The sequence below is a fragment of the Hyaena hyaena genome, unplaced genomic scaffold, assembly GCF_003009895.1.
Source record: "Hyaena hyaena isolate Hyena2069 unplaced genomic scaffold, ASM300989v1 scaffold_16, whole genome shotgun sequence".
NCBI lineage: Eukaryota > Metazoa > Chordata > Mammalia > Carnivora > Hyaenidae > Hyaena > Hyaena hyaena.
In genome coordinates this window covers 608,948-635,169 of record NW_024080650.1, presented here as the reverse complement: position 1 = coordinate 635,169, position 26,222 = coordinate 608,948, and the positions used below count along the sequence as shown (strand labels likewise).

The 26,222-nt window shown below is 43.5% G+C and overlaps 1 protein-coding gene across 2 annotated transcripts in view; it reads left to right on the top strand.

Annotated features, from left to right (window-relative positions):
- DNAAF9 (dynein axonemal assembly factor 9) overlaps positions 1-26,222 on the top strand; it is a 136,435-nt gene that overhangs the window by 92,529 nt on the left and 17,684 nt on the right. For both annotated transcript variants that reach the window (XM_039224527.1, XM_039224519.1), the window contains exons 26-30: positions 1,375-1,463; positions 2,715-2,873; positions 8,248-8,373; positions 14,995-15,032; positions 25,440-25,575. In XM_039224527.1, the coding sequence (XP_039080458.1) occupies positions 1,375-1,463; positions 2,715-2,873; positions 8,248-8,373; positions 14,995-15,032; positions 25,440-25,575 (548 nt within the window). The remainder of the gene's footprint in view (positions 1-1,374; positions 1,464-2,714; positions 2,874-8,247; positions 8,374-14,994; positions 15,033-25,439; positions 25,576-26,222) is intronic.

Sequence of the window (26,222 nt, the reverse complement as noted above, 5' to 3'; positions counted from 1 at the left end):
CCCGTAGCTTCTCCATGTCTTTCCAATTCTTGCTCAGTGCTCTCATCCCATCAGCCCTTTCTGTTTGTGACAAGGACTTACCTGGCAGTGGGTGACACACTGAGCTTAATAAGAGGAAGGGCCTTATTGGGCCTTGTTGGCATCACTAGGGTAAGGTGATACTTTATAAACACTGTCTTCCCAAGAGTGGATTTTAATCCGCTCCCAACTCACATGCCCCTCTTTTGACCCCTCCCATCATTTCTCTGGAACCAGAAGTCATAATATGTTCCAAGAGGGCATTTAGGTATACGTAAATCTGGAAGACACTCAGCTGCAAAAGAAAATAGGAGTACTAGGCAATTAGAAGCCTCGTCTTTCCCTTAGGCAAGAGTTTAAAAATGAAAATGCCTAATCTTTAAAAAGGTGCTGTAAGACTGGCCTTAACGTAAGGTGTCTGGCTGTAAGCACGTGTGCTGTGATTTGAAGGGCAGGGATGTGGGCGCTGAGGAGTAGGACCAGGGTGGGGAGGAGGATAAACAAGAAGTTGCATGGGTATAGAGGAGGGGCCTGGTTGGAGGGGAGGAAGGAGAACTTCTGGTTCCCACAGAGAGACATCCACAGCCATCTTTGTGCTGATGTGACCAGCTCGAGTGATGAGTGCCACCAAGCTGAGCATTTAGTTATCTGTGACCAGGCCCATCCCAGTGAGTCTTGTGAAATAAAAATTCACATTAGTACCGTTCAGCATTTGCATGATTCCTTTCCTCCCCTCCTCAACCCCTTCTCTGTCACTGGACTTCTTTGAGTTGCTTCAGAATACATACCTGCAGAGGGCCCTGTTTTCATTTGGTTGTGTGTTACGGCGAGGACAGTCCAGCCTGCTCCTCTTCTCCTAGTCCAGGTTCAGACGAACTTCCTACATTCTGTTTGTTTCCTTAGCTCTGGCCATTCGGCTTGGATGGATTGGGAAGCCAGACAGAAACATCCTCATGCCACTCCTCTCCCTTTGCTGAGCTTACTTACCACACCAGTTTAGCCTGTGGCATTTTGTCTCAGACCTCCTTTCTGCCCAGTGTTTTCCATTGTATTTTAACTGATCTAGTCAAACCTGCTCCATGGAAATTATAGTAGGAACACTACATTTTACGTGGTGTTTGTTATGTCCTACACATGCTGTTCTCAACACTTCATATATATTAACTCAGCTAATCATCACACCCACCTGCAAGATAGGTTCTCTTATTAATTAGCCCAAGGTTACATATCTAGGTGAGTGCTGGTGCTGAGGTTCAAACCCACAGAACCTGGCTCCAGTAGTCATTTCTCTTAACCTATTACACAACACTGCCTCCCAGTTGAATGACAAACCCAGGAGACTTTTCTTTCTTGTAGGTAACTATCAGCATTGTAACTGGCCTCCCAGGCTGTCATGCTAGCGAGCTCTGTGCTTTTCTGGTCACTCTGCATAAGGAATATGGCAGGTTAGTATGGCTGCTGCTTTTGCTTTGGGGAAAGGGATTCTATGCCTGGCCCACATAGGCACTGGGAAACCTTCAACATGTACTGGACTTTGGTGTGATTGGTATCAGTGCAGTAGCCATCCATCCATTCGTTTAACACATTTATACTGAACACTTCTTGTATGTCAGGCATGGTTCTAAATGTGGGTGACAAATGAAAAAAACAGACTAAAGTCTCTGCCTTTGGGGACCTTACATTCTAGTTTCGGCAGACAATTAACCAGATAAGGAAAGTAGTATATTAGCTAGTGAAAAGTGCCATAGAGATAACAAAGCAGAGAAGGGTATAGGGATTGCCGATCTGGGAGAGGGATTCTAGTTTTAAATTGGGTGCTCAGGGAAGACCTTACTGAGAAGCTTACATTTGAGCAGAGGCCTGAAGAAATGAAAGGAGTGAACCTTTGGAAATCTGGGGAGAAGCACTATAACAGCAGAACCAGCACAGGCAAAGGCCAGGGAGTGTGCATGGTCAGCAGGGAACTGAGGACCAGGGTGATTAGAACCTGGGAGCTGGTAGATGTGATCCGTCCCTGACCACAAGGGGACTACATCAGTTCCAGTGCAGCTGGGACACATTGGCTTAGGGGAAATAATTCAGGCATCACTTTCACATGGCCAGCAGATTACTAAACAACCCTGGATAACTGAACAGACATTTAATATCTAGTCAGTCTACCTTGAAGTAAGGCATCCTGCAGAAGGCCATAGGAATGGAGAAGATGGAAATTACATAGAAGTTTGGGAGCTTAGGGAGATGTGGGAGGTTGGGCAAGTTTTAGAGAGATGCTTTGGAAATATTGGGCCTCTTATAAGTACTAAGTAGCTAGCCAGTTCCATTTCTTTTGTTACAAAAATAGTCTGAATTCTTCACCCTGCTCACTTCTTAGCAAAAATTTTACTCAGCACCATACCAAAGCCATTTTATTGGATGGTTCTTCAGGAAATGACTGCCCAGTCATAAGGAGCCTTTCTCAATTCTGAAGTCTGATTAATGGTCATGTGCTTACCTGACCTTTTTCCCTGTGGCAAGGCATTTCCTGTCAAAAGTTCGAGTGATAATGGTTTCAGGATCTGGAGCTCCCCAGTGTTCCTGTGCGGGGTCACTGGGCAGAATGTCTGTGAGAGTACTGGTCACATTTGGATCACTGGCTGAGCCTGTGGGACCAACCCATCAGGCAGCCCCCATGCTGAGATTACACTTGCCGTTTCCAGGTGGATGATATACCGCCAGATCATGGACAGCTCCGAATGTTTTCATGCTGCCCACTTCCAGAGATACCTTTCCAGTGTCCTGGAGGCCCAGCAGAACCGCTCTGCCCGCCAGTCAGCCTACATCCGCAAGAAGACTCGACTGCTGGTCGTGTTGCAAGGGTGAGCACTGGAAGCCTTCTGGGGACAATCGGAATGGTGATGACCTTGCCATTACTGTTGTATTTTGTGTGTGTCTAGCCTGGGGCACAGAATGACCTCCACATGTGCATGAGCAGAGTCTGTGCTACCCAGCGAGGCCTCAGACAAGCAAGGATTCCAGTTGCCATCTTGTGGTCCAGAGTGGCTACTGTAGCTTGCACATAAGTTTTAAGTTTGATTTCAGCATCATGATATCCCCAAAAGGTAAAGAATTAGGGAAGAGATTTTTGGAGCAAGATTCTTTGATAATTTTTGTAACAGTAGTAGCCCTTAGGTCTCTTCCCTTGCCATCTGTTTCAGTCCTCCCTCATGTGGAGTTGCAGAGACAGCCCCTGTGCTCTGCAGTCTCAACCCCCACCATCCCCAGGATGGCTAGTCCAGGAGGGTTTCCTGGGACCCTCATCGGGGAGCATGAATAGTCCAGCTGGGCAGGGAGCTCTCTATGAGATAGCTTGGACAGAGTGAGAACCACTGCTCCAGTGACCTAGCTGGAAAGAGCTTACCTTGACCTGTTTGTTCTGAGGCCTTCCAGGGAAGAGCCCGGTGCAGGCCCAGCACCCCCAGGCCCAGAAGAGAGCATGCCAGGAAAACTTAGTCTGTGGTCTTGATGATGACTGGTAATACAGAAGCTTTTGGCAGTTCTCACAAAGCGCTTTTGTGCTATGCTATGTTTTTTGTGCTCATAATAATTAACTATTTGCAATTGGCTAATTGTTTCCAGTAGAGAGTAGGCCCAGATCCAAAGCTCTGTTGGGTCTCCTGGGTGGATGGGTGGTGAGAAGTGGAGAAAAGCTGGGCTGGTGGTCCTGAGGCAGGAGGTGGACAGCACTGCGCACTCCCGCAGGCCGCCGTGCCTCTCCTTCAGGCCTTGTTCTCACTCCTGCCCCGGACTTCCCATCTGTTGCCCTTTTGTCTTGCTTATGGGCTGAGGTCGTAAAAGCCACAGGGCAAGAGTCTAGGCTTGAAACCACCTGTTTTCTTCTGGCTTCCCATCACTTCTAATGGTCAAAGGAATGGATTGGTCCCTGCCAGAGGTGCAAGTCACTGGGAATGTGGACCTGCAGCCAAATTCAGCAGTTTGACATTATGAAGCTGAGGACATTTCCATCTTCCATCACTTGAGAAAGCATCGTTGCCTCCTTGTCTCTGGTAGTACAGGTCTGCAAAAGTGTCCACTGCCCTTGCTGCGCTGGGCGGCAGTGACCATGTGTGGCCAGCCTACTCTCAGACCCAGCCTTTGCCCAGTCGAAGTCCCAGGATGCTAGGGACCTCCGCTTTCCTGAGGGACTCCTTGGAAATTCCAGCTAAATCTATGGCTCTCGCTGAGACATGGTTCTTACAGGCCGGGCCCATTCTCTTAAGCTAAGCAGGGAGCTCGCGGCAGCCTCCTTTTTGCATGACCAGCTCCTTGAGACTGGACCTTCAAGCCCACTACGGAGGTTGCCAGTGAAGGGAGACTCCAGAGGTTTCTCAAATTGAGAATTGTATTGGATGTGGCTTTTATCTTCATTTTTAGGATTTATGGGAGAACACTGTGATCTAGAGCAGAGTTTTCTTTTGTCCCTAGAGTGGCCTGGTTCCATTTGATTTCCTCCAGCGGTGGGGCAGTGGTATTGAGCTTTGACAGCGAGTGGGGCTATTCATTGTTCTTTTTAAAATTATTGTATTTTGAAGTGATAAAATTTAGAAATAGAGGACAGATTGGTGGTTGCCGGGACTCAGGGATGGGAGTGGAGGCAGGAGGAAGGTGGGTGTGGCCATAAAAAGACAGCACAAGGGATCCGAGTGGTGTTGGAACTGTTCAGTGTCTTGGCTGTGATGCTGGATATAGGAACCTGTGCAGGTGAAAAAATTGTCTAGAACTTACACACATGTAAAACTGGAGAAATTTGAATTAAAAAAAATTAATTTTAAGGAATTTGAGGGATTATATTTGTTTATACTCCAGAGTGCTATAAAAAGTTATTCTTTAGACTATGTACATTTAAAACAAAGTCTCTCTCAAAACAAAAATTGAATTAATCTAAAACACATGCCCAAATCGTAGGCTTAAATTGCAGACATAAAACAGGCCAAAGGACATTTGAATGGGTTATGTGTTGTTTCAGAAAAAAGAAAGTTAAAATCCTGCTGGGGCTTTGTTTTTGTTTCTTTGTTTTGCTTTTATTTTTAAGAAAGAGGGAACTGACAAGAAAGAGGCAAACATGAAGAGCCAGGGGTTTTTGTTTTGTTTTGTTTTTTGGGGTTTGGTTTTTTGGTTTTTTGGTGTGGTGGTGTTTGTTTGTTTTTTTGTTTTGTTTTGTTTTTTTGCCTTCATCATGCATTCGAGGCAGGTTAGCCAAAGTGATCAAGTATGGGCTCTGGTAGCTGGAGCAGTGTGCTTCCTTCTGTAGTGAAGCCTGCCTCTTCCTGTTGGGAGGCCCTGGCCAGGATGATTGCAGGGCAAGGGCTGAGGAGGGAGGGAGAGCCTAGCGGTCCCCTCCCCCCAACAAGTACAGTGAGTGACAGACCCCGAGGGCCTCTTGTCTTGCCATAGCAGTTCTAGGCTTCAGTGCCCACATTCATCATCTCAATTCTCTGCTGCCACTGAGGAGTTTGGGGCCTGTTTTCTCTCCAACCTTTTTCCATTAAATGGAATGCTCTGAAAACCTGGGAATTACCAGCCACCCTCTCTAAAGGAAAACCCACGATATTAAAGTGACCAAAATCTATGGGATTTGGTAAATCTTTCAGTTCTTTTCTCCCCTCAGAAATGATTCTATAGGCTCATACCAAACATGGAGAATAAAAGCTTCCAAAACTAATTTTTAGAAGAGAAAGAAAGCTGATGCTTAGGAACAAGGGAGCACTTAACCAGGAGAGTTAAATCTGGTAAACATGACCACAGAGAGATGTGGGGCAGTGTGTAAGCATCTGTCAGTCCTGCCTAACAAGTGTGCAGATGGCCTAGCAGCGCAGGCGATGTGGGGGGCTCTCCTGCATCCAGGCCCAACTAGACACTGCAGAACCAGGGGAAAGAGCCCCATGTGGATATACACACATGTGCCCAGGCAGGGGGAGAACCAGGGAGCAGAGGGCTCACTCTGACAGCTCTCTGGCTACGAGACCCTCATGGACCTCTAGAACCAGGCACATCCTGTTCTTTGTTCTTTCTTTTTTTTTTTTTTTAATTTTTTTATTTCTAGGAGAGAGAGAGAGACAGTGTGAGCAGGGGAAAGTCAGAGAGAGAGGGAGTCACAGACTCTGAAATAGGGTCCAGGCTCTGAGCTGGCAGTCAGCACAGAGCCCGACGCGGGGCTCGAACCCACGAACCGGGAGATCATGACCCAAGCGAAAGCCGGACGCTTAACCAACTAAGCCACCCAGGCGCCCCAGGCACATCCTTTTCTTGATTGAAGCACTGCTAGCTGGTCAGGACAGTGGCAGACCTGCGGGTTGGGGTGTGAATATTATTAGTCTGGGATAAAGCCAAGTGCCATTTTGCAGATGAATTATTTGTAGGAACTCGGGAAATGGCTCAGGCAGGCTGTACCTATCCCCCAGCCACCATCACTGGCTTCCCAAGGGCCCATGTCAACAGGGCTGCCTTCTGATTTCCCTTCCCTCCATAGGAAATGACCTTTTGGTGATAGGCTGGGAAAAATGTTTTCTACAAGGTAAAGAGAGGAGGTCCCTTCTTGGAGTGGCCATGGGTCAACCTGGATTGAACATCCAGTTCCTTCATCTATCCTACTTAGGCACCATAGATTCCACCATTCAACGGCCACTTTACATTACTATTGCAGAAACAGACTATAAACAAATAGATGAGAAAATACAGTGTGTGTAGCTGATGTTCAGTGCTATAGGGAAGAATTGGGTGGGGGCAGGTGGTGTCAGAAGGAAGGTTGCTATATCACATAGGCTGTAGGAAGTCAGAAGATACCTCTCTCATAAGATGCCTTTTGAGCAGAGACCTGAAAGGAACGAGGGAGCAAGCCTGGCAGACATCTGAGGAAAAGAGCACCAGAGGAAGGGACAGAGAGAGAATGCCAGGGTGGAAATATGCCTGGCATGTTTAGGGAAGAACCAGGAGGCCACAGTGCGTAGATTCAGGTAGGGGAAGAAATAGGAGGAGAAAGTCCTTGCAGTGTGGGAGTCAGATCATAGACCACTGTGTGGGCTGTGGTAACGGCTTTAGCTTTGACGCTGACTGGGATAGAAGCCACTCAGTGGCTTAGCACAATGGGATCAGCATGACCCTTCTGACTACTGTGTTGAAAATAGGTTGGGCAGGACCAGAGACAGAAGTAGGGAGATCAGTGAGGGGCCCCTGTCTGGGTGGTTCAGTTGGTTAAGTGTCCAACTTTGGCTCTGATCGTGATCTCGTAGTTTGTGAGTTTGAGTCCCACATTGGGCTCTTTGGTATCATTGTAGAGCCTGCTTCAGATCCTCGGTCTCCCTCTCTCTGCCCCTGCCCTGCACACACATGCATGAGTATGTGTGCACGTGCGCGCGCGCTCTCTCTCTCTCTCTCAAATAAATAGGAATTAAAAAGAAAAAAAAGACGAAGTAGGGAAGCCAGTGAGGAGGCTGTAGGGTGATCTATGCAAGAGTTGGTGGCAGTCCTGGCCCAGTAGCAGTGTGAGAATGTGAGCAGCCATCTCATTCTATAGTTTAAAAATTGAGAAAAAAAATGGAGTCTGTGATGATTTAACAAAATTTTTGGCCTAGCAGCTGAAAGAATGGAGTCCCCTCTGCTGAGAAGGACGAGGCCTTGGGAGGAGCAGTTATATCATAAACATATATGTTTCATTTTCTAATGAAAAATAATTAAATTGGCTCTGGAAGTTGGAGTTTGGAGGGAGTTTCGGCAGGAAATGCAAATGAAAGCAGGGCTTGACATGTGTCTGCTGACCTACAGAGGTACCTGATGTTCCCCATTCTGTCTTGTCTGCGTGTTCTGTGAGGCAAAAGGAGCGGGGAAAGCTGTTAAAGCCAATATAGCAACATAGGAGCTCCTAGATTGATTGGAAAACAGGCCTAAGGACACCAATCCCACCATCAGAGCGCCAGGGTCATCTGCAGGCTTCCCTTCACTCCCAGAAGTTGTGGGAGATTCTTCCACTCACTCTTGCACAGTTGGGAGTACTAATGGGGTTTGGGAATGCAGAAACACCGGGGCGCTCAGGGACAGGCTCTGAATCATGAAGTGGGAGTGACCCCAAGAAACCTAGTCAGAGGCTCCTCCTTGTGATTTTCCTTCCACCCTTGCTCACACAGCCCCTCAGTGTACCCCTCTTCCCCCATTCTGTGGCCCCAGTCGGTGAACTAATCTTTCTCTTTTTTCCTCCAGCTACACAGATGTTATTGATGTTGTCCAGGCCCTGCAGACCCATCCAGACTCAAATGTCAAGTCCTCCTTCACCATTGGTGCCATCACGGTGTGCGTGGAGCCCCTGAGCTGCTACATGGAACACAGGTACATACTTTAGATCATCTCTAGCCCACAAGAGGTGGGGGTTTAAGTGCACAGAAAACAATTTTTTCCTACCCACCAGAAGGAGACACATCTTTATGTATGTTTGTCTTTTAGAATGCATTAGTCTACTTATACATAATGAATGCTCAGTTGTTGCTTGATTTGTGCTAGGTTCTCAGAAAATGCCTAATATACTGACAGCCTCTCACCACCTTTCTTTGTGCACTGAAAAGTTGCCCATCTAGAGTAGTAGGACTTGAAACGGCTTCTCGCATAAAAAAAGAATGCCCATGGGGTACGTGGGTGGCTCAGTCAAGTGTCCAACTTCAGCTCAGGTCATGATCTCACGGTTCACAAGTTTGAGCCCCGCATCAGGCTCTGGGCTGACAGCTTGGAACCTAGGGCCTGCTTCGGATTCTATGTCTCCCTCTCTCTCCCTCTACCCCTTCCCTCCTGCCCCTCCCCCGCTCACACACTCACTTTCTCCCTGTCTCTCTAAAACAAACATTAAAAAAGAAGAATGCCCATGACAGACTTTTCTTTTCCTCTTACTGCAGGGAAGGTGATTTGTTTCCTATTGTACTTGGAGTATCTTACAGATAATTTTTCCTATGGTTAAGCCATCTTAACCTCAGTTAATGATACTTATTCTCACTACTAAGAAGTGGACTATTTTTTTCTCTAAACGTTTTAAGTAATGTAACAACAACAATGAAAACTGGGTAATTATTTACCCATAATCTCACTAAATCAATGTTGAACTATTATAATTTTTGTGAATTCCTTGCCTTTTTTATCTCCATTTTTTTTTTACAGTTGCAATATACATATAACTTTATATCCTTCTTAGATTAACATATAAACATACCATATAAGTTAACATTTATGTTCCAGTATCACAGTGGTAATTGTGTGTATGGCTGGCTATGATTGTCTTAACAGTTTCCCTGTGGTTAGTCACATGGGATGTCTCCAACTTTTCACTATTATAAATAATGCTGTAGGAATATCTTTACTCATATAAATTTGTCAAATTTGAGATAATTTCTTTAGATTCTTCAAAGAAATATTATTGTATGATCAGTTTTATTACTCTTTATTCACAGTTGAAAATTGCTTTTCGAGTGGGTTTTGAGGTTTACACCTCACCAGTGGTGTCTGGAAGTATCTATTTCATCCTCAGAACATTCCTCACTGGGGAGATATTTAAACATTACATTGTCCCTTCGTAGAGCTACTTGACTTCCTGTCCCTTTAGCCTAGTGGAATGTGTCCCAGGTCTGTAACCACATGGTCTTTCTGGCTAGTCCATATTACTGTTACCTCCTGGGAACTAACTGATCTACCCTTCAACCTTCATCTGAAAGAACTCCCTTCCTGTTTGAGTCCCAAGTTGATCTCTTTGGATTTCTCCTATAAATTAGATTGGAGGTTACTTCCCTTATCACCTCAACTGATTTCAGGAAACGTCTTGGCCATTTCTCTTCTCTTTAACTGTGACTTAGGTTCTGCTCTCCCATAAAAAAATCAAGGTGGTCTATTTTCCTTTGTCTTAGGTTATTATGGTGAATGCTGAGCGTCACCACTGTACTTTGGACTACTGTATTGACTCTTCCATGCCACTCTTTTGATCAGTTGTGCTGCTTTTCCTCAAGTTTTTATTTAAAGATGACTAAGGGGGCACCTGGCTGGCTCAGTTGAAAGAGCATATGACTCTTGATCCCAGGTTTATGACTTATGTGTCCCACGTTGGGTGTAGAGATTACTTAAAAATAAAATCTTTAAAAAAAAAATAAATAAAATGCACTAAAGCAGAAGGAGATTTAATGTGAGACAAGATACTGTCCTTTTAAAAAGGTAGGAAAGATAGTAATTAGCAAACAACAGATGGAGGTTATACTTCAGAAGAATTCGCCTAGGGGCGCCTGGGTGGTTCAGTCAGTTAAATGTCCAACTTGGGCTCAGGTCATGATCTCATAGTTCATGGGTTCAAGCCCCGCGTCGGGCTCTGTGCTGACAGCTAGCTCAGAGCCTGGAGCCTGCTTTGGATTCTGTGTCTCCCTCTCTCTCTGACCCTCCCCCACTCATGCTCTGACTCTCTCTGTCAAAAATAAATAAACATTTAAAAAATAGAAATTAGAAATTTCCAAATTTACGTTTGAATTCCTTCCAGTAGCACATGGGCTATGGAGCTATTCTATTCAGACTACTGAGTAGTCTGAAACATGACAGATGTGCTTGGCAGTGTTCAAAACAACACTGTTTATAATATAAGGGCACCTAGCTGGTTCAGTCGGTAGAGCATGCGACTCTTGATCTCAGTGTTGTAAGTTAAAGCCCTACTTTGTAGAGATTACTTAAAAAAATAAAAATCTTTATTAAAAAACACTGTTTATAATATCAAAGAACTAGAAATAATCCAAATGCTCAGTAGTAAGAAACTGGTTGAATTTTGGGATATTCATACAGTGGAATACTAGGTAGGCATTTAAAACAATCAAGTACATTTCTAACATATAAAAATGTCCACAGTATTTTGTGAACTGAGAAAAGTAAACTGCCAAAACAATATGTATTTTTTAAATGTTTATTTCTATGTGTTTAGGAAATATCTAGAAGGATACATACCCAGGGCACCTGGGCAGCTCAGTCGGTTGAGGATCCAACCCTTAATTTCAGCTTCGGTCATGATCCCAGGGTTGTGGATTGAGCTCTGCTTCAGGCTCTGAGCTGAAATCAAGAGTTGGATACTCAACCCACTGAGCCGCCCAGGTGCCCCCTACTTTTTTTGTTACATAATCTCTGTGCCCATTGTGGGGCCTGAACTCAACAACCTTGAGATCAAGCATTGCATGCTCTACCAACTGAGCCAGCCAGGCACCCTGAGCTGTCTCTTTTTGAGTTATAAGAGTACATCATGTTTTCTGAATCCAGGTCCTTTATCAGATATTTTATGTTCTAGATGGTATCCCTTAAATCATAAAAGCTTTTAAATTTTAATGAAGTCCCGTTTATTTTTTCTTTTGTTGCCTGTGTTTATGGTGTTATATCTAACAAAGCATTGCCTAATCCACGGTCGCAAAGATTTATTCCAATGTTTTCTTCTGTTTTATAGTTTTAGCTCCTACAGTTAGGCCTGTGTTCCATCTTAAGTTAATTTTTACATATAGCATGAAGTAGAAGTCCGACTTCGTTATTTCTCATGTTGATATCCATTTCTCCCGGCACCATTTGTTGAAAAGAAGTATTCTTTCTCCATTGAATTGTCTTGGCACTTTTGTCAAAAACCGATTGACTGTCAATGTGAAGACTTATTTTCTGGGCTCTCAGTTATATTCCACTAATAGATATATCTGTCCTTATACCCGTACCACATTGTTTTGATTATTGTAGTTTTGTAGTTAAATTGTGAAATTGAGAAGTGAGAGTCCTTCAGTCTGTTCTTTTTCAAGATTGTTTTGACTATTCTGAGTTCGTTGCATTTCCATGTAAACCTAAGGATCACGTTGTCATTTTCTGCCAGAAAAGACAACTGGGATTTTGCTAGGGATTGTATTGAATATATAGATCTGTCTGAGAAGTATTGACATCTTAAAAATACTAAGTCTTACAATCCATGAACCTGGCTGTGTCTTTCCATTTATTTAGGTCTTAAATTTCTTTCAGCATTGTTTTAGTTTTCAGTGTACAGCTCTTATACTTCCTTTGTTTAATTTATTCCTAAGTTTTTTGTTCTTTGTGATGTTATTATTAATGGAATTGATTTCTACTTTATCATCTTTGGATTGTTCATTGCTAATGTATGGACATGTAGTTGATTGTTGATCTTACATCCTACAACCTTGGCTAAACTCCTTTATTAGTTATTAGTGTTTTGTGTATATACTCTTTAGGATTCTCCTATATACAAAAATGTGTCATGAGTACGCAGAGATAGCTTTACCTTTTCTTTCTGATATGGATGGTTTTTATTTGTTTTTCTTGCCTACTTGTCCTTACTAGAACCTCTAGTATAATGTTGAGTAGAAGTAGCAAGAGCAGAAATTGTATCTTGTTCCTGATCTGAAAGGGAAAGCATCTAGTCTTTAACCATTAAGTATTATGTTAGCTATGGATTATATATTGCTTTTATGATAAAAAGATTTTTTGAGAATCAAGTTTTTGTAAAGTGGCTACCTTTACAAAAGATAAATTTTATGTCATTGTTTCTAGATTATGGTTTAAAAAACAGGTGGGGACAGAGCATAGTAGGACTTCTTTTTCCATTCTGTGAAGTGAAGGTTAGTGTGGCTTCTTTAAGGATGGGCTCAGTTTGGATTCAGAACGGGTCTATGTGAGATTAACCTGGTATCTTTTTTCTATGGGATTTCATTCAGTGAGTGTCTGTTGTGTCCGCTGTGCCAGGGACCATTCTAATCAGTGAGAGGGCAGCAGGGAACAAGTCATCCCACATCTCTGCTCATGTGATATCTACTCTTTTATGAAAATGTATGTAGGAATCGTGAGGCCCATGTTTTAGAGCAGATTGGATCAGTATCATCATTTCTTGATTTCTTAGAATTTTATGTAAATCAGGTACTTGGTTGGCACACTACAAAATGCACAATACCATACCTGTGAGGCTTAGGAATATATATCAGTTATTTTTGTTACTCAGAGGAAGAGCTGGTCAATAACCTGTACATACAATATTTTAATGCTTGTTGGTACAAAATTTGTCTGCTCTGTTTAAGAGTCAGACACTCTTCAGAAACGTGGAGGATGATAGATAGAGAAAGCAGGGGACCAACATTTACCTTGGGCTGTTTGCCTTGCACTGTGATGCTTTACCCTGTCTGGATTTTCAAAACCCCCTCTTTAAGATAGGCTTCTTTACCATGTTTTACCTTGAGGGAGCTAATGCTCAGAAAAGTTCAATAATTTTCCAAATACCACACCAATGACATGTACACAATCATGATATAGGGTAGAAAGTCCCATAATAAAATATTTAATGAAGTTGTGTAAGAATTATAAAGAAGCAGTGGTAACTCCTGGTTGGATTAGGAAAGAAAGCTAACATGAATTTGAAGGACAGATGCCAAAGATGCCAAGATAAGAGAAATTGCCTTCCAGTTTTAGGGAGTCATACACACACACAAGTCTCTTTTCTTTGCAGCTGTCAGAAGTTTAAAGCGTGAGCATCCAGCCTGTGATTGGATAAAATGCCTTGAGGGGGAGCTTTGCTTTTTTTGTCTAAGATGTCTTTGGTGTGAACTGCTATGGGCCGCTGTCAGGAAGCTAGCAGGGTGTTGAGAAGGGCCTTTAAGGGCATGTTCTCTAAAGTCACAGGCACTGATGGGGACAGACACTTTCTAAGAATGTATTTGCTATTGTGTCAGGCCATTCAGTAGACTGAGTGCAGTGAAGTCAGTGAGTTCTGTTCTTGGGGAGACTCCAGTGCAGAGGGATGTCTCTTCCCTGTTCCAGGGCTCTTGATCTAGCTCAGAGCACATAGGGGTTCCTCCTTGGAATTCCTCAGAAACCACGAGGGAGTCAGGCAAGAGAACTACATCAACAGTCCAAAATGGTATTCATCCAGTTCACTTGGCCACCAAATTTGGTTCCAAACAGTGTTTTCAGAAATCAAATAGAAGGATGAAGACTTGCCACCACCAAGGAGACTGCAGGAGAGAGATTCCCCCCCAGTGTTTTGAACATCATTACCACATGCCACCTAGACCAGCAGCAATTCAGAAGTGTGGCTTCAGAAAGCATCTCATTTGTAGGGAAAGAAAACATGGGAGCTCTGCGTTGCTAAACAGACCTAAGTCCCTGCGAAAGCCCTCCCACTTCCCAGCTTCATCTGAAGCCATGGGCAAAGTGCTTAGACTGCTCTTCTATTACAGACCCACCCACTCTTCTCAGCTTCCAAGTACCCAAGGCATGGAGTAGTTATGAGGACATAGCAAGACCATGCATGTGAACTACTTGCATGGTACACAGGCCATGTGAAGAACTTGATAAAAGGCAGCTATTCTCATTAGTGTTAGCTATCTTCCCTGAGAAGGGTATTGTGATGTTTTGTGAGTTTTAAAGCATTGACAGAGTGGGTTTTTTTCTCTTAGTTAAGAAGCTTACACTTTCAAGCAGTCATCTTCACCTGCTTCATCTTTGTTCCAATCAGTTTCCTGCTATTCGTTCACTATTAGAGCTCAGAATAGTGTTAAAGAGGAACCAGGATTCTAGCATGCACATGAAGGGACACATGACAGCTTTAGTACTGAAGACCCCAGACCGAGTTAAGGGAAGTAATTCTCATTTTCCCTTGAAATTTCCCTTTACTATCAGGACAGTGTCTCTTTCAAAAAAAAAAAAAAAGGATCGACTTTCTTTCTCTATTTCCTATAGTCTATAGAGAACATTCCATCAATAGTTGACCACATAAGGACTACTTCTGTGGAGTTCCTTGGTTTTCTGATGGAAACCTTTTGCAGAGCCTTGGCTATTCTTGATGCTTAGTACTGCCTACCACTTGCCTTATTGAGTAAGTCAGCTTAGATAGTCACATATTTGTTGGAAATAATCAATGACAGTTCTAACATTAATGGTTTTTAAATATTTCTCTTTTTTCCTCTCTAGATTTCTCTTTCCTAAATGTCTTGACCAGTGTTCACAAGGTAAGCAGTATGTTTTATTTCTTGTTTTTGCATGCCTTTCAAATTGTGTTTAGATGCAACAGACCTCTCTTCATCCTCCTTCTTACCATTCTAAAATCTAAAACAAACAGGAGCACCTGGGTGGCTCTCTTGGTTAAGTGTCTAACTCTTGGTTTTGGCTCAGGTCATAATCTCACAGTTCCTGGGTTTGAGCCCCATGTTGAGCTCTGCACTGGCAGCATGGGAGCTGCTTGGGATTCTCTCTCTCTCCCCCACTCTGTCTCTGCCCCTTCCTTATTCTCTCTCAAAATAAATATTTAAAATCTAAAACAAACAAAATTGGTCCAGGGAAATTTTTGACATCTTTTTCTTGTATCATATGTGATAGCTTTCTTCCCGAGTTTATCTCTTAAAATGATAAGTTGCCATGACAACACCTCCCTGAGCTGGGTTATTTATTAAGCCTTCTTTGGCCTTCCAACTAATATCAGTGGACTAAAAAGGCAGCAGGTATTCCTAACCTCTGGATCAACAAGATCTTGATGCACTTCTTCTGTCCCATGAGGGTATAGTATGGTCCAGTAGGACTTTCTCCCTTAATCCCTTGCTGCATACACTGGAATTTTCCACACCTCCTTGATAACATTTAGAAAAATCCACCCATCCTGTAGGTTACACTCAACCTTGCGTTGTCCTATCATCGGGTAACCTTGGAAGTAGCTCTTTTTAGTCATATTAACTATGGTGCCTGGAGACCCAAAATAAATTCTAAATTTCCTGCAGTGATGATAAAATGCTCATTGTTGTCAGAAGACCTGGGGTCTGAGCTTCCTGAGCCAGCCCAGCAAATAGAAATCAGACAGAAAAAAATAACCTGGTGTCCCCAGCACAGTTTTGCCCTGCTGATCCCATTGCCAGTCCGCAGGGAGCGGAGACAACCGAGCATACCAGAGCTATTGTCTTGGGAAACAGCTGAGCTGGGTGCAGTACAGGGCAGGAGCGGGGTCATTGGAGGGACGGATGTGTGTATTGGAGTGCTGCACCAAGGAGTCTCAAGCCCAGCTTTTAGAGGCCCTTGTTGCTTTCCAGGCACTCACTCCAGAAGCAAAGTGAAATAGAGGTGGCTGAGTCTCCCCACAATATCCACTCCAGGTAGATGAAGGAGGTTTTATGGAGGTTAGATCAGTAGAATCTGGTGACAGACTAGATGTGGGGAGTTAGTTGGAGAAGGAAGAATCTAGGATAAACTCCTCTAAGTTTCTAGGTTGGAAGGTCAGGAAGGTTGGCAGTACCTGTCCTGGGGATAGAAAGCATAGGCAAAAACATAGGTCCAGGAGATAACCAAGGATCACTGTCTGGTCCTCAGATACAGGTTTGTAAGTCATGGCCAAAGCCAAGGGTGTGGGCTATAATTATCCCCTGTCTACCACATGAGTATTGCCACCCTAATGCACCTTGGCTCCTTGGCACTTTCTCCCTCAGCTCCCCCTCTGCTTTTTTTCCACACAAAGCACAAATGGTCAGACTGCCCTGACACAGAGCCTTGAGGATGTGCTCTGTCTTCAGTGTCCATGAACCTGGGCACATATTACAGGAGGAAAGCCCTTTTAGGTCAAGACAGAATGGATTCTCTCTGTCACTTGATAGACACATTTTAACACTGCTTCCTCACTCACTGTCCAAAGGCAACTTGTGTCAGTTCTGTGCATGTTTAAGTTAGGGATGTGATCAGATGTGGGCAGATGGGGCAGATGACCTTGAGGCCATATATGCTATTTTTCTAAACTCTGAAGGGCTTGTAGAGTGACAGTGTCTTAGTAATTATCTTCCTCTTACATAGGGGCCCAAGGGACCCTATGAACTGATCTGACCTAGCTCACCACAGGAATGGGCTGTCCGGGGAGGGAGGAAATAAAAGGCAAGTATTTCTTTTATCCTCAGAGATTTGGTGGCTAGCTTGGCGGTGGGATCTGCCACCAGTAGACAAACACTTCATGTCCCGAGGGAGCATATTGCCTCCCTGTGCTCCTGTGCATGAGTCAGGCTCCCTGCTTCATTGCTTTTACAACAAAGGATTGTTTTACAATGAGAAAAGGACTATATTGCAGCCCCAAAATAATGTGTGTTACAGAAATCCAAGGATTCGGAAATAATCTCAATGCCTAAACAGCAATTGACTCATTATAATGCTGATTTGAGGGTAGAGCAAAGACATTTTACTACTATGTCCCGCTTTTGAAGGATCTACAGGTAGATAAAAGAAGTGAACTTTTCTCCTGGGCCACTGGAAGCTTTTAGCTCATACCAGTATAGTCAGACCTCAGAGGTGTTTCTCCACTCTGGGGAATGGTCATGCCAGGCTGCCTGCTCACTCACAGCCCAGACTAGTAAGACCTTGGCCAAATGTGGGTATCCACCCCTCGATACAGAACAGAAGGAAGCTCCTGGCCCAAGCAGGATGAAACCGCCCACAGTGGCCTCTTCACCCTGTGCTCCAGATAACTGCTGTGACTGCCCTCGCAGATGGCATTTCCTCTTGGCAGGTGGTAGTTTGCATAGCTGGCCTAAGGAATGTGGAGGATAATCCTTTTGCTTGTTTCCCTATGAAGCAAAGCCCCTTTTCTGTGTCCAATTCCTGACCTAGAATCCCAACCCCACAGGGCTTATCTACATGATACTCGTGAGGCAGACAGAATTTTGAGCAAGGTGTCTGTCAGGGGTCTTTTCCAGCCTTTTCCTGAACAGGCCAGGCCTATGCTTGTAACTCTGGTAGATGCCACTTACATTGACACATCTGCACTAGTCCCAACTCTCCATTTTCTTTTGCCCCAGAAGATACTAAACAGAGTCTAGGACCTTTATAGGTCTTCACTCAGCTTTTGCTGGCTCCTCACTATAGGATCCATCACAGCTGTTCTTGTCTTCTACTCCTGGAAATCTCATGGGCCTCTTGCAAGATCCACCTCTCATGTCTGTCATCTCCAGAATGTGTTGAGCCTTCTAGAACCCATTTTGCTTCCCCAGTGTGCCTCATTCTGGGCCTGGCCTCCTGACCTTGCCTCACTCCGTTTCCAGAATCCTGAGTCAGGACCTGATGCATCCATGATGCTCAGAATTCTGGCATAGGCTCACCAGGTTCATCCTTGGAGCCTCCCCTGCAGCCTCCAGAGTGACCTATCTCATTAGGACGGAGTGCACAGGCACCACTAGTGCCACCTTCGTTAGGAGCCTTTCCTGACGCTGTGGCCGAGGATGGCCCATCTTAATGTTAAAGCTTCCCAACAGAAAGCGGATATGGGGAACTTTTTAAAACTAGAATAAACAAAATGCTAACATTATCCATTTGAATCCCTAAGTCTGTGCTGCTACCAAAACTAGGTCATATGTGGAGATCTTGAGGATAGAGGTATTGTGTGAGAGAAGCTCTTAAGAGAAGGATTCTGTACATTCTTATATACTTGCATATGCATAGACTATCTGAGGAGGCATACCCAAAATCTAGTTGTCATTGGTTGTCTCTGGGGAGTAGGGCTCAGGGTGCCAGAGGAGGAGGGAGGAAGAAGCTCAGTTTGAGTACCCTTTTGTGCTTTATGAATTTCCTACCAAAACTATGTATATATCAGTAAGTCTTAGAAAGCTTTCAGATGGCTATCTGATGAATGGGATTTGTTCCGACTTATAAATGGGAAAGACTCTGACACATGGGTACCCACAGCTTAACTGCCTAGGCAGCCACCCTGGAGATCAGGTTGCGTGTATCTTTTATTATACTTGATTCATTCATTCATTTATTCAACAAATCTGTATCCAGTTCCTGCTCCAGTCCAGTACTTGGGGATTTGGGAAGGCTTCTGGAAGAGATGCTATTCAGATAGTCTATAGCCTGAAAGAGGAGTTGGGCCAACAAAGAAGAAAGAAAAGATGGTTCCAGGCAGAAGGAACAGGAAGAGTGAAGGCCTGATGGTTACCAGAGCATACCCAGGCCCCTGAGAAAACACAGCATGGCAGATAGGTCAGGCAGACCAAGACGTTTGCAGTCACTGGAATGCGTTGAAATATTTTAAGTAGGGAAGTGATTAAGATCAGACTTTCTGTTTTTGAAAGGTTACTCTGACTACAGTAGTTAAAATGAACTGTAGTAAAAGCAGCCTGGAAGAGCACAGAATAAGCCTTGACCTAAGGAAGAAAGTGGTAGACTGCACTAGACAGACAGGAGCTGGGATTGATAGTGGATGATGGATCCAGAAGCCGTTTGGCACTCGCCAGGCCTAGAGGAGGACTTCGGTGCTTGCATGGCTCACATTTGGGGAACTGGGCAGCCTTTCACCAAGTGACCAGAGAAGGAGGAGGAGGCAGAGCTGCCCTCACCACTTAGAAGTCAAGGAAAGCCATTGAGGAAACTCACCCTTGATTCCTTAGAGGTCCCTTAAGCACTATGCAGAGGCCTACGGTCAGCTTACTAGCTGAGCACTAAACAGATGCCTAAAAAGAATAGGACCTTCATCTTAGAATCAAGAAACTGATGGATCCCTAAACTGTATGGAAGCACTTAGGAAGGAGGTTCTGTGCTTAGCAGGTCAGCTGTAAGTTCTGGCGTCTGTGGTCCCAGACAGGTTATATAACCTTCATGCTTCGTGTCTCCCCTTATCCCATGGTAACATGTGACTGTTGGCATGAAGCTCCTAATCCCTGCTCCCTGGTCATGAATGGAATGCATCCAGACCATTTGTGAGATTAGATTCAGTCTTCTCATAGTATGAGTAGTGAGAAGAAAGAAGTATCGTTTACTTCTGCCACAGACTAGAGGCAGGGGCCAAGGATCCCAGAAGTTGCCACTCATTTACCTTCCTGCTGGTTGCAATGGCTGAGGCCCATGTGCCACAGCCACCCCTGTTGGTCTGAGAAATGGATTAGTCCAAGCCCTTCCTTAGTGTACCTGTAGAGGTCCCATTCTTATGCTGTTGCTGTGCTGGTAATGAGGATGGTGGTAGTGGTGGTGGCCATAATGCATGGTGGCCACATTGCATTTAATGAGTTCTTTCTATCTGCAGGCCCTGTGAAAAATATTTACTGATAACCTGCAGGTATGTGTTACTGTTCCCATCTAACAGAGGAGGAAATTTGGCTCAAAGAGAGCGATTGACCCCTGATGTCACTCATTAGCAAGTAGTGGAATCCCACATTCAGACTCAAGGTCTGCCTGGCTCTAAAACCCATGCTTTAATCTTTATGCTGTCTTCTTACATATATGAAGAAGATAAATAAGAATATGAGTCCTGTATTTTAAACACCACCTGTTATTTATAGGAAGGAGCTTTTATAGTTTAGAAAAGGGAAGGGAACAGAGTGGAATGAGAGAAGAATTGAAATGGTAGATACTAGGTAAAGTTTTCATGAAGAAGTAAGCTTTACCAAAATTAAAAGGTTAAAAAACTTAAGTCAAAAAAAAAACAAGGTGCAGAACAGATAACATGCCACTGTTGCGGGGGCGGGGGAGCATACACACATTTACTTGTGTATACTCAGCACATCCTGGACGAAGAGCTGAGAATCTGATAATGGTGATTGCCTCCGGGGAAGGGAACTAGGTGGCTGAGGAGGAAGGGAATTTATTTTATCTGTTTGACTTTTTCCCTCAAAAACTAAATATAGCTAATTTTTTTAAAATTAAACACTCAGCTGAACTAAATCAGTACAGAGTCCTTTGTCCTGGATGTTCATTATTCAGGATCCTACAATTACCAGGATACTTAGGAAAGCCAAAGTCTCTAATTTAGAAATAATTGCTTATGAACTAATCATTTATAAAAGCTAGTCTCAGGTTCCTGGGTGGCATCTGACTCTTGATCTCAGCTCATGATCTCACGGTTTGTGAGTTCAAGCCCCATGTTGGGCTCTGTGCTAATCGTGTGGAGCCTGCTTGGGATTCTCTCTCTCCCTCTCTCTGTCCCTCCCCAGCTCGCTTGCTCACTCACTCGCTCTCTCAAAATAAATAAAAAACATTTTTAAAAATCTTAAAAAGAGAGTCAGTCTCTACTATTAAAAAGATGGATGATGATGGGCCGCCTGGGTGGCTTAGTCATTTAAGCATCCAGCTCTTGATTTCTGCTCAGGTCATGATCTCATGGTTCATGGGTTCCACCCCCAGGTCAGGCTCCGTGCTTACAGTGAAGAGCCTTCTTGGAATTCTCTCCCTCTCTCTGCCCTTCTGCACGTGTTCTCTTTCTCTCGAAATAAAATAAACTTAAAAAAAAAATGATGATGAGAATTGAACCTTAGATATGGAGTTAATAACACCCATGAGAATTCTGTTACAAAATAGAATATAGGGGCGCCTGGGTAGCTCAGTTGGTTGAGTCTCCAAGTCCTGGTTTCAGTTCGGGTTATGATCTCACAGTTTGTGAGTTCGAGTCCCACACTGAGCTCTGTGTTGACAGTGAAGATCCTGCTTGGGATTCTCTCTCTTCCTCTCTCTCTGCCAATCCCCTACTTGCTTTCTCTCTCTGTCTCAAACTTAAAAATTTTTTTAAAAACAGAATATGTTGAAAATCTTGAAAACTTACAAAATGAAATTATATTTAACAAAAAATTAGGCAGCAGGAAATACTTTGTATCTTCCAAAGTGAGAGATCAATAAAGTTTAGAGCAGTAAAATCAAGTTAAAAAGAGTTAAACTTAGTATATAGTTAGTTTTAAGGATATAAGAACATTTACTGGAGGAACTAAATAATATAACCAACCAGAAGATGATAGTGAAATGGGAAGAACACTTCTGGGCATACCAGCTTCCCCATCGGTCACATAGAAAACCCAGTAGACATTGTCTAAAAGGGACATTATAAGAAACAGTGATTTAGATTTATTAAAAAGTGGCTCAGTCAGTTAAGCATCTGACTCTTGATTTCAGCTCAGGTCATGATCTCCTGATTCATGAGTTGGAGCTCCCAAGTCAGGCTCTGCACTGACAGCCTGGAGCCTACTTAGGATTCTCTCTCTCTCTCCTTCTCTATTTGCCCCTCCCTTGCTTTCTATCTCTATCAAAATAAATAAACTTGAAAAAAATTTTAAAGCTGTAATGATAGCTATTGTAAGAACTAAAAACAGACTATAAGCTCACCACCTATCAGAAGAATACAAGGAATGCAGAGATTATACTGCTAAAGATAATTTTAAGAAAAAGACTTTTAAACAGAATCCAGTATAACCAAGGTGAAAGAACCAAAGTGTCAGTAAATGTAAATGAGATAAACATATATTAAAAGGAAAAGCATTGAGGTCTCTGGGTGGCTCAGTCGGTTAAGCGTCTGACTTCAGCTCAGGTCATGATCTCGTGGTACGTGGGTTCGCGGGCTCTGTGCTGACAGCTACCTCAGAGCCTGGAGCCTGTCTTTGGATTCTGTGTCTCCTTCTCTCTCTGACACTCCCCTGCTCATGTTGTCTCTAGCTCTCTCTCAAAAATAAATAAAACATTTAAAAAGAAAATAAGAAATATAAATAAATAAAAGGAAAAGTATCTCAGATTAAACCAAAAAATAAAACCTAATTCTGTGATGCTCCATACGAGTGAAGCATACAAATCTAAATAAGGATGATGATAAAATGATCAACAAAAACATAACGAATACAGACAAAAAGAAAAGAGATGTGGGGCTCCTGGGTGGCTTAGTCAGTTAAGCGTCCGACTTTCGCTTAGGTCATGATCTCACGGTTCGTGGGTTCGAGCCCCGCGTCGGGCTCTGTGCTGACTGCCAGCTCAGAGCCTGGGGCCTATTTCAGAGTCTGTGTCTCCCTCTCTCTCTGACCCTCCCCTGCTCACGCTGTCTCTCTGTCTCCTAGAAATAAAAAAAAAAAAAAAAAAAAAAAGCGAGGCGCCTGGGTGGCTCAGTCGGTTAAGCGTCCGACTTTCGCTTAGGTCATGATCTCGCAGTTTGTGGGTTCGAGCCCCGCGTCGGGCTCTGTGCTGACTGCCAGCTCAGAGCCTGGGGCCTATTTCAGAGTCTGTGTCTCCCTCTCTCTCTGACCCTCCCCTGCTCACGCTGTCTCTCTGTCTCTCTACTAGAAATAAATAAAAATATTTTTTTAAAAAAAAGATGATATTAACAGCAAAGTTGAATTCAAGGCAAAAAACTGAAAAGTTTCAAAGGTAGTTTTTCATGATAAAGGATACCATCTACACCTGATAGATATATACAACCTGTTATATCTATGCCAAATAATTCAAAAGAAAGCATGTACCCTTAAGTTATGTATGACATTACTAAATAAGAAATAACTTTTTTTAAAGTTTGTTTATTTTGAGGGGGAGAAAGAGCAGAGCGGAGAAGGGGAAGAAAGAAGGAGGTAGAGAATCCCAAGCAGGTTCCATGCTGTCGCACAGACCCTGACTCGGATCTCAGTCTCATGAACCGTGAAATTAAGACCTAAGACAAAATTAAGAGTCAGACACTTAACCAACTAAGCCACCCAGGCGCCCCAAGAAATAACTTTTTTAAATAATGAATTAAGCATTCAACTTAAGAAGTTAGAAAAAGAACAAGAAATTCTTATAATAATTTATATTAAAAAAGATTGAATCTATAAAAGACGTCTAGCTACTAGTATATTAAGCAACATTACATGGAAATAAGGGAGACAGTACAGGTTGAAAGAGAATTAGGAGATGCATCAGTGAAATACAGTGTGTGAACTTTGGTTCCTGGTTCAAAAATATTAGGAAAACATTCATGAGACAGAGAAGTTTGAACATGGACTATATTATTTTTTATATTGAAGAATGTATTGTTAATTATTAATTTTTAAAGGGCCCTTATGTATACTAAAATATTTATGAATGAAATAATAGGATGTCTGATAAGGGCTTCACAATCATCCAAGGGAAAGGGGAAAAGGCTGGCATATGGTATGGAAGAACTAAATTAGCCAAGTGCTGTTAGTTCCTTTTTTTTTTTTTTTTTAGTTTATTTATTTATTTGGAGAAAGGGAGAGAGAAAGAGAGCACATGCGCCAGAGGGGAGGGGCCAGAGAGAGATGGAGAGAGAGAATCCCAAGCAGGCTTTGTGCTGTCAACCTGGAACATGACATGGGGCTCCGTCTCATGAACCATGAGATCATAACCTGAGCTAACACCAAGAGTTGGACACTTAACCAACTGAGGTTAAGGCACCCCATATGTTATTCTTGAAGTCAGGTGATGGGCACATGGGAGTTCATTATACTATTATTTTTTTAGTATTCATTTATTCTGAGAGAGAGCACAAGCAGGGGGAAGGGCAGAGAGAGAGAGAGAGGGAAAGAGAATCCCAAGCAGGTTCCATGCTGTCAGCACAGAGCCTGAAGCAAGGCTCCATCTCACAAACTGTGAGATTATGACCTGAGCCAAAACCAAGATTAGATGCTAAACTGACTGAGCCACCTAGGTGCCCCCATTATACTACTTTTTAAGATTTTTGTATATGTTTTGGCGCCTGCGTGGCTCATTCGGTTAAGCATCCAACATCAGCCTAGGTCATGATCCCACAGTCTGTGGGTTCTAGCCCCATGTCAGGCTCTCCACTGACAGCTCAGAGCCCGGAGCCTGCTTCAGATTCTGTGTCTCTTTCTGTCTCTCCCCCTCCCCTGCTTGTGCCTGTGCTTACTCTCTCAAAAATAAACATTTCAAATAAAATAAAATTTTTGTATATGTTTGAAATTTTCACAGTATTAATAAGTGAATAAAAATGGTTGAATAACAAAAGTGCAAGTGGTCTTATAGTAGAAATGGTGTTCTGTGATCATAACTATGTCAAAACAGGAGTGAGTATGGAAGAGGTATTATAATTACATTGGCATGATGGGATACGATAACTACCCTGATTTCCAAATTCTCTATAGCATAGATTTTCCTTCTATATTTTTACGAAAGTTTGGGAGGGGTTGTGACCCACTCCACAATCCCTCATTACATGTGCCACTCTTCCTTACTGTATGACTGTGAATACCTATGTTAGCACTTACCTTAGAATTGTAGGTGCATGTGAGGGACTCCTTGGCTGGATACTCTGTGAGAATCTAATAGTGCCTTATATATGGGTAGTGCTTGGTGAATGGCTGTGATCTGAACTGGTGAGGGTGTGTGGCACAGTTTCCTGAAAAGGTTAAGGGTAAAAGGGATGTGGAATGGGCCCTTTGATAAAGAAGCTCCAGGTGTCAGCTGAAAAGCAGACTTGAGAAAACAGAAAGTTAAGAAGTAACGCAGTTACAGGGTTGAGGCTGTTCACCGCAAAAAGTGGCAGTGACAGAAAGGGTAACAGGTGTTGGGGATCAGGGGTGTCTACATAAGAGGCCTATTAGAAGGGATGATCAGGGAGGGAGCAAGGGCCCACATTTGTGTGAGCCTGCAGCCCCACTCAGGACTCTGAAGCCTGAACCGTTCTTGGTTTTATTCCCCAGGCCTGGTGAGTAATGTGGTGTTCACCAGTCACACCACGGAGCAGAGGCACCCTCTCCTTGTCCAGCTGCAGACCCTCATCAGGGCTGCCAATCCTACTGCAGCCTTCATTCTTGCAGAAAATGGGATTGTCACCAGGTAAACATACCAAGTTCACTTTCCCCTGTCGGAGCAGCCACTTACTCAGATACACCACTCTAGCTATGGCCCACACAGTCTTTCTACTGTATCTAAGACTTGGGCATTTATATAAGTGCTTTGGATGTTGTGTGAAAGTCAGCAAGAGGACCCATGGGTCAGTATCTTACACTGTTTTGAGAGATTTTGTTTTGATGCATTCACATTTTCATCCAGTAAAGAATGAAGTCAAGACTCTCAATATTATTTGTGTTAAGATGTAAAAGAAGTGGGATAGAGAACATAGAGAAAGGATCTTTTTACTTCGTGGACTTGGGTCCAAATTACAACCTAAAAATAGAGAATTGATGACTCTGTGTGTGTGAGTGAAGAGAAAAAACATCTGGTCATATAGCACATTTATTTGCTCAATTAAGATACACTAAAAGGGGGGCGCCTGGGTGGCTTAGTCGGTTAAGCGTCCGACTTTCGCTTGGGTCATGATCTCGCGGTTCGTGGGTTCGGGCCCCGCGTCGGGCTCTGTGCTGACTGCCAGCTCAGAGCCTGGAGCCTGTTTCAGTCTGTGACTCCCTCTCTCTCTGACCCTCCCCTGCTCACGCTGTCTCTCTCTCTGTCTCCTAGAAATAAATTTAAAAAATTAAAAAAAA